Below are 9,107 nucleotides of genomic sequence, written 5' to 3' on the forward strand. Positions count from 1 at the left end.
GAGACACAGAATCGGAAGCAGGCTCCAGGCTCTGAGCCATCAGCCCAGAGCCTGACGCAGGGCTCGAACTCACGGACCGCGAGATCGTGACCTGAGTTGCAGTCGGACGCTTAACCGACTGAGCCACCCAGGCACCCCGACTGCATTCTGATTTTTAAAAAAGAGTTTAAAATACATTTTGGGGGGACAATTGAATATGGGCCAGATATTAGCAGGCATTAGGGAATGAATTTTATTTATTTATTTATTAAAAAATTTTTTTTAATGTTTATTTACTTTTGAGACAGAGAGAGACAGAGTGCGAGCGAGGGAGGGGCAGAGAGAGAGGGAGACACAGGATCCAAAACAGGCTTCAGGCTCTGTGCTGGCAGCACAGAACCCAATGCGGGGCTCGAACCCACGAACCGTGAGATCATGACTTGAGCCGAAGTCGGGCGCTCAACTGACTGAGCCACCCAGGCGCCCCAGGAATGAATTTTAATTTCTTAGGTGTGATAGTGGTAGTGTGGCCAGAAAGCAGAAAGTCCTTGTTTTCGGCAAATATTTAGAAAAAGCAAATATAGCAAAATGTAACAATTATTGAATCTAAGTGGTAGACACAAAGGTGATCATTGTACTAGTCCTCCAACTCTTCTGCATTTAAAAAATATTTCAGGGGTGCCTGGGTGACTCAGTCGGTTGAGTATCCGACTTTGGATCAGGTCGTAATCTCATGATTCGTGAGTTTGAGCTTTGCGTTGGGTCTGCTGCTGTCAGTGCAGAGCCCGCTTCGGATTCTCTTTGCCTCTCCCCTGCGTTCCCTCTCTCTCTCTCTCTCTCTCTCTCAAGATAAACATTAAAATTAAAAAAATTAAGGTAAAGTGTAGGTTAGAGAACATTATATTCACCCATTAAAAAAGACATTAGATTCACTCATTTTTGTAAAATGTGTCTAGTACACATAATGAAAACTCAGTACGATATTTGCACAGCCATGTTCATAGCAGCGTCATTCACAATAGCCAAAAGATGGAAACAACCCAGGATCTATCCACAGATGAATGGATAAGCAAAATGTGCTATATGCATTCAATGGAATATCAGCCTTAAAAAGAGAAGGAAATTCTGACACGTGTTATAACATGGATGAAGCTTGCAGACATTATCCTCAGTGAAATAAGCCAATCACAAAAGGACAGCTACTGAATGATTCCACTTGTAGGAAGTCTCTAGAGCAGTCAAGTTCATAGGGACAGAAGGTGGAAGAGTGGTTGCCAGGAGCTGGGCGGGGGAGAAATGGGGAGCTGTTTCATGGGCATAGAGTTTCAGTTTTGCAAAACGAAAAGAATTCTGGAGACTGGTTGCACAACAGTATGAATGTACCTAGCACTATTGAACTATACACTTAAAAATGCTTAAGATAGTAAATTCTGTGTTCTATTTTACCATAATTTTAAGAAATTTAAGTGAAAATATCACTATATGTTTAGCCACAGAGGCAAAGAGTTGTTATTTCTGTAAGTTCGAGTTTCTGGGCAATCTTTACTTCATTTTCCATTTCTGTACTGTTTGGATTTTTTTCTTTTTTAACTTTGAATGTGAATCAGTTTTACAAAAACCAGACATCCATTTTCAAAAGATCTAAAACTTCGGCAGGTTTTCAGTGTTTTGGAGAACATGCGGGTGGTAGAGGCTAATATTTAGGAAAATGGATTTTCAGGAAACAACAGAAATGCTGTAGCCTGAGAAGTTTGTCAGAAGCAACAAAAATCCTTGGTCCCACGAGGCGAGCGGCAGAATGGAGCCCTGCCTGGGCCCTGCGTCTGCATTGAGGCTGCTGTGAGAGCTCAGCCTGCTGACCCCTTGGCCGGGCCTGGATGGCCTGACCTCGCTCACAGCCCAGGCCTGGCAGGGCCCTCCCGGGAACTGTGCTTTGCTTGGGGTCTGGCCAGCAAGGAGGAGTTTGCAGGCTGTTGTTGACCCAGGCCTGGCCTGCCCGCCTTGTCCTCCAAGCCCTTTCCAGCACCTCACCTTGCTTGCACCCCGGGGGTGTCATTTGTGACTCCCATCCTTACAACTTCCTTTGCTTCAGAGCCAGGCTTTGATCTTGCTTCCCGGGATCGAGTTTCTGTTGAAGACAGTCAGTCCTTTGGGTCTCCGGAGGTAATAACCCGCACAGCATCCCAGGCAGATGATTCATTTCAACCCTGGCTGATCTCTGCATTTTGACCTAATGGCTCTATCGGGCTCCGGAGCCTGTATCCTATTGGAGACGGAGAACCTTACGTCTGAACTATGAATGTGTTCCCATAAACACCCAAGCCACGACAGCACTGTGAAAAGCTTCTTTTCCAAAACTTCCTATGGATCAGTACTCGCTTTTCTACCCATATGGGATTTTGAAAAACAAAAAACAAAAAAAAAAAACAGTTATACGGTTGTATTTGGTTTCCCGTTGAATTAGTATTTTCTGTCTTACTTAAGGCACTGTCAACATAACCTCGGTATCAGATTATGGCCTCTTTTGAAAATACTAAATATTTTGAAGGGCAGAAAAGTTACAGAGAACACTGTAACAAACACCTGTGTTCAGACCACCCACAAGTAATAAAGGTTAACTGTTTTGTAACGATTCCTTCAAGTCTAGAGTTCTCATTTTGAAATTACATTTTACCTCTGTGTGTGTATGGGCAGAGCTGGCCTTGGGACAACGGCGCGGCTGGCAGAATTCCTTTCCCGCTGCCCCTTCCTTTCCCCAGCTGGTGGCTGCCCGGGCAGGCGGCGGTGGCCAGGGGTCCGCCATGACACCGCATGACACACAACACAGCTGTCCCAGTGGCTGTTCTCCAGGGCTCTAGGTGGAAACCGCGGAGTCCTCAACTATCTTAGAGATGAGTCCCGGCTGTGAGTCACACAAAAAGTTCCAAGCAGAAGAAAGGAAAGTTTATTACAACAGAGGACACAGGAATGCATCCAGGGGGGACCAGCTGTTGGAATCCCCGCTTCCTGGTGCCTCTCTCTGCTTCATTCTTCCCTCTTGCTCAGTTCACATGTTGGAAACAGCCTCCCAGAGCTTCTGAGTTTACATATGACCTGTGCAGGTGCAATTCCACATGTTTGTGGGTGAGGATCTGATGGTCTTGCCCTGGGCGGGATGTTCACCTCCGGTCCCGTAAGCTCCGTGGAGGGGGGCCCGCCCATGTATGGCCAGAATGGCTGCCAGGCTCCCACCTTCTGCGACCTGTGGGTTTGGGAGCTAAGGGGTGTTCTCAGGAAGGACCCCGCACCTCTCCCGCCCATGGTGCGTATCTTCCAGGGGCAGTCACTACGCTTTGAGAAGCACGCCATCGGGGTTTCAGCAAAAGTGACGAATGGCTGTCTAGGCTAATGCCTGGGACTTGGGAAGGCACAAGGGGTGGGTGCTGATGGTGAGGAGAAGAATAAAGAAGACAGTCACCTCTGAGGGCACACGGTGTTCTGTGGGGCCCGCTGTCAGGGAGGATCGTAGAACAGGATCTCTGTACAGAGTCCCGTGTTTATGAATGGACAGTGCTCTAAAATTGATATGGATGTCTTTGTACTCCTTTTTTTAAAAAAATAAATATTTATTTAGACAGAGTATGTGCAACTTGGGGAGGGCAGAGAGAGAGAGAGAGAGAGAGAGAGAGAGAATCCCAGGTAGGTTCATGCTCTGTGTGGAGCCTGACTCGGGGCTCAAACTCACGAACCACGAGATCATGACCTGAGCAGAAATCAAGAGTCAGACGCTAAACAGACTGAGCCACTCAGGCACCCCGGGTGTCTGTGCTCCTTACACGAATGTTTAGACTGATGTGCCAGGGATTTTTCTGGGCATGAGAAGACAGTGACAGTCCAACCCCATCTCCTTCAAAGGGCTTTCAGTAGGGTGTGAACCCTGCATGTGTATTATAATGAGAGGTTGGCTCCACGTTTATGGGAGCACTGTCGCAGCAAATGAACACTTCCTTTTCTTTCTGTGATCACTCCCATTTCTAAAAGTCTGTGCATGGGTTTGACCTTCATAAGCCATTTCAAGTGTTTCCTGGAACGAAGCAGGATAAGTATATACCTAAATCTATAAAATGAGGTCATGTGTACATTTCCATACTGGCTCGGTAGAAAACGGAAGCATAACGCTAAAATAGTGATACTATTTTTTGACCACATAGACAGTGATCATTTATAATAGTTTTTCTAGAAAATGCTTTTTAAGCTCGGACTTGGGATGGCGAAAATTCGCCCCGGAGGCAGACAGTCTTTGATGTGGAGTGAGCCTCACATACCACAGATAATATGTTGGTTGTCTTTTATTTGCCCATCGAAAGCACCCTCTGTAGGCTCTTCACTGTGTGAGTTCAAGGCCTGCAGTCTCACTCTGCTGGACCAGCAGTGGCCCAAGTCTCAGACTGACGATCAAACACATTTCGGAAGCCCCCCCCCCCCCATCCCCCACCGTTGGCTTCACCCAGCACCAGGATTGCTTAGCTTTAAGATTGACGCAGGATTGGTGACAATGCCGTGTGCTGGGAGACAGGGCACGTCTGCAGACTCCTGGCCCAGCCTGGGAACACCTCTGGCTCGCTCCACACATGGGGCATGCACGTGGGCAGGAGAGACGAGGCCTAGAGCATGTGGACAAATTGTGTGGAAACCAGTCGTTCTGGGGTCCCCTCACCCTCTGCCTGCTTGTCTCAGCCTCCTCCAGATGTGGGAGGAGGGCCCCATTTTCATACCGCTGTGCCTCACCCCAAAACCCATTACTCATGACTGACAGTTGAGACAGTGGGGCACAGGTGTGTGGTCTGACCTCAGCGGCTTCTCGATGCCCTACATAGGGCACCCCGGTAATGCCCGATTCAGTGCTGCAAGGAGAACTGAACCAAGCCAAGGGTCAAATCCTCCTGTGTTCCTGTGCTACAATGTCACAAACCAGCCATTAACCCAGGGCCCTGTCTTCCCCATGTTTGTAGCCTAAGCACAGAGTCTGGCATATAATAGGTGCTCAGTTATTCAATATTCAGTTTTGAACTCTTAGTTTTAATTATTTTGTATTTAGGTTATCAAAGTGTCTAGTGCTCATAAATAAATAAATAAATAAATAAATAAATGCCTAGCAAGCCAAACTGTTTTTTTCTGCTTGTTCTATTCTAAGAGTAATTCATATTGCAGGCCTTTGGACGGTGTGCTGACAAAAGGCATGACGACTGACAATAAAGTCCTGATATGGTCTCTCTATATCTGTCTTTCAGATTATTTGAATATATTTTGCTCTATAAGGATGGAGTGATGTTTCAGATTGAACAAGCCACCAAGCAGTGCTCCAAGATCACCCTGACGGACCCCTGGGACCCTCTAGACATTCCTCAGAATGCCACCTTTGAGGACCAGTACTCCATAGGGGGACCACAGGAACAGATCACTGTCCAGGAGTGGTCCGACAGAAAGTCAGCTAGATCATGTAAGGCTTCAAAAACTATCCAAGTGCTGCGTCCCAGAAAGTATGATGGGAAAAAAGGTTAAGTTCACTAAGGAAGGTAGTTAAGGAAATTGACAAGCTTAATCAAATTGTTTAATGTCCCCCCGCATGTGCTTTGAAGCCCCCTGTGTAATCTGCTAGTGGTTTAGCTCCAGGGTATACGCATCACATTTGAAATACCTCTGCCTTCCAGCACCACCTGTACCTTTCTGCCGCCTTGGCTGTTACGGGCTTAGCCTTGGCTCTGACGTTTAATGACCCTGAGATCTATGACGCAGAAGATGTCTGTCTAAGGTATACGTTCGAGTCCCCATATCACTTCCTGAGGTTACAGTGACCAGATCTCCTCCTGTCATTCTGAGTGTCTGCTTTTGCGTATAGACGGAAAGCTGTTCTCGGTGGTGCTTCCATATGCCCACCCCGAAGCTGTTTCGAATACACAGGCTTTATGGTGCCTGTGGGAAACAGTCAAAAACAGTACGAAAACAGTTCCCTCCATCCCCGCCGCCAAGTTTAGCGTAGAAGTAGCATATGACCTAGCGATTCCACTTCTGAGTGTATATCCAAAGGAACTGAAAGCAAGGCCTCAAGAAGATATTTGTGCACCCATGTGTATAGCAGCATACTTAATGACAATGAATGAATGAATAATAATTCCTCCAGATGGTGGAAACCAACCCAAGTGTCCCCCAGCAGGTAAATGAATCCCCAAAACGTGGTGTAAACAGACAATGGAGTATTATTTAGCCTTAAAAAGGAAGGATATTCTGTCACACGCTACCATGTGGATGAACCTTGAGGACATTACGCTGAGTGAAATAAGCCAGTCAGCAAAGGAAAACTACCATATAATTCCACTTACATGAGATGCCAAGAATAGTCGCGTTCCCTGAGACAGAGAGTGGAACGGGGGTTGCCAGGGGCTGGGGGAGGGGAACGAGGAGTTAGTGTCAAAGGGCACAGAGTTTCAACTGGGGAAGATGAAAGAGTTCTGGAGATGGAGGTGGTGATGGCTTAATGCCGTACTTAATGCCACTGAACTACTTAAAAATAGTTACAATGGTAAATTTTATGTATATTTTCCCACGAGAGAAAAAGAAAGCAAACAACACAGGCATTTTGCCTTACCTTCTACATTAAAAAGTCCCCCCCAGGGGGCGCCTGGGTGGCTCAGTCAGTTGAGCTTCCTACTTCGGCTCAGGTCGTGATCTCACGGTTTGTGAGTTCGAGCCCCGCGTCGGGCTCTGTGCTGACAGCTCAGGGCCTGGAGCCTGCTTCAGATTCTGTGTCTCCCTCTCTCTCTACTCCTCCCCTGCTCACACTTTGTCTCTCTTGCAAAAATAAAGATTAAAAAGAATTTTTTTAAGTCACCCTCTCTTTCTCTTACAGATGAAACCTGGATTGGCATTTATACAGTCAAGGATTGCTATCCCGTCCAGGAAACCTTCACCAAAAATTACAGTGTGATATTGTCCATGCGGTTTTTTGACATACAGCTGGGTATTAAAGACCCCTCGGTGTTTACCCCGCCGAGCACCTGCCAGATGGCCCAGCCGGAAAGGATGGGTGAGGATTGCTCCTGGTAAGCCCGTGAGCACAGAAGTGGTGGCCTCCGACGTCATCCCCACCTCGAGAGGGATTTGAGGCTTTTGAGAAACGAGAACCTTCACTGGAGATAGATGTCATCATTGTAGGAAGATGCACATCGATAGGGGGTTCTTTGTATATACGATTTTTTTGACGATTCAAGCTTTGTTTACAGAAGGGAGTGGACTGGAGAATGTGTGGTGACAGGAATGGGAAGAGAGGGCAACCCTGGGGATTTCAGACAGGTGCACAGCCTGTGCGGGCGCTGTGTGCTTCTGCGTGTGCAGGTGCATTTAAGTGTGCTCTCTGCCTGTGCAGGTGTATCCAAGCGCACTGGCGTGCACGGGCGGGGGTCCGCGGGAGCACTTTGCCTTGGCAGGGAGGAGTGTTTCACTACTGACTTGACTGAGGACTGCTGGACTGCTGCCACGTGGTGGTGATAAAATGCAGGACGATTTTGGTCAGCTGTACTATAAATTTTTATGTGCTTTACAGATAACATAGCTCCTTTATTGCCCGCACCGGGGTGGTGACTGCTCCCCCAGCCCCGCCTCCTGCTCCCATGGCCACTGACAAAGTGATTCCTTAAAATCCCTTCCAGACGTAAGGGCTTTATGGCATGACCCCACTGATGGAAATGTGGGGAGGAAATGAGAGGCCGTAATGCAAAGTAATGATTCCTCCAAGAGACACTGTAAACAAGAGGGTTTGAAAATCTTAACGTCTGTACCTGGGTAAGCATGAGCCACGTATGCTTCCTTTTTTTCTATGCAAGAGTATTGATATGTATGTGCCGAATGGCCACATATTTGTCAGGGGACCTAGAAAGATGGATAGTATTCTCCAAATAGCATCGAATTGGAAGTCAGGAGACTGCTGTCTTCAAAATCCAGGAGTGGAGTTCCTTTGTACTTGAACTCCTTGGGTTAACGAAATGCACTGTGCTTTCCCTCACCCGGGCCTTCCCGGGGCACTGTTTCACAACCTGTTTGTCTATACGAGCTCCGTGTATCCCTGCCAGCTCAGCTCGCACTTGACCTTCAGAGAGCAGCTCCTGAGCCTGGATCGGGTGCCCCCGATAGCTTGAGCATGCTGTTCTCACAACACTGCCTCGGCCGTGTGTTAATTTCCTGCTTACTGGACACTATTGCCCACTAGCCTGGCTACTAGCTCCTTGAGTACGGGTACCACGTGGTGTTAGCTTTTATACGCCCAGCACCGAGTAAGTGCCTGGCACATGGTCAGTGCCCTAAACATTTGTAGAGTGGACGATGCCAGCCTGTCTGGTCCTTACTTTCCTCATCTGTTCAAGGGTTGGGTTGGGTTTGCTGACCTCTGGGGAGAGTCTCAGTAATAAAATGTATTATTCTAGATTCTTCTGCTATCGTGTTTCATCTGGCTATCATCTGTTAGTAGGAGAAACGTGTGACATCTATAACATGCTGAAAACAATCTGTACTACAGTTTATTTCAATAAACAGATTTAATCGCATTTCGTGTTCTTTCATATATTTAGTCTTGTCATATATGTGGATTCTCTTGGTTATTCGGGGGTTCAAACTCCGCTCTGATGAATAACGTGCTTCTAGTGATCGTTATCCTCTCTCAGAGGCTTGCGCTTCCCCTCAAAGCCCAGTTGCCTGGGCTGGAAGCCTCAGGGGCATTCTTGGCCCATTTCTCTCCTTTATCCTCACAGGCGATCAGTGTCCCCAGTCTTGTCAGCGTAGCTCCTGCGCATGCCCTCGGCCTCCATCCAGGTCCAGGTTCTTCTGCTCACTGGCCTTTGCGAGATCTTCATAGCTTCTGTCTTGCCCTGCTCTTTTCTCTTCAAAGCCATCCTCTGCTCAGTCCATCAATCGGTCAGTTCCAAGGCGGTACTGAGACCCCGTTATCTCCAGGACCCACACCCCTGGAGTCTCAGAGCAGAGCGAAGCCCGGGCAAGGCCAGCATCTGGAACGTGCAGATGGGGACTTCTAGCTGCCTTCGAGCCGGTCCAGCCTGGTAACGCCGTTGTCACAGCGTCTGCCCACTTCCCATCTCTCC

General features: G+C 47.7%; 1 protein-coding gene across 1 annotated transcript in view; it reads left to right on the forward strand.

The window, feature by feature from the left end:
• The window catches only part of EPDR1 (ependymin related 1), a 28,203-nt gene extending 19,648 nt beyond the window's left edge, over positions 1 to 8,555 (forward strand). Inside the window, exons 2-3 of the mRNA XM_025929917.2 lie at positions 5,250 to 5,458; positions 6,866 to 8,555. Coding sequence (XP_025785702.1) covers positions 5,250 to 5,458; positions 6,866 to 7,062 — 406 coding nt within the window. The 3' untranslated portion in view covers positions 7,063 to 8,555. The remainder of the gene's footprint in view (positions 1 to 5,249; positions 5,459 to 6,865) is intronic.
• Positions 8,556 to 9,107: the final 552 nt, after the last annotated feature.

The sequence above is a fragment of the Puma concolor genome, chromosome A2 (assembly GCF_028749965.1).
Source record: "Puma concolor isolate L17-30 chromosome A2, mPumCon1.1.hap2, whole genome shotgun sequence".
In the NCBI taxonomy this organism is placed as follows: Eukaryota; Metazoa; Chordata; class Mammalia; order Carnivora; family Felidae; genus Puma; species Puma concolor.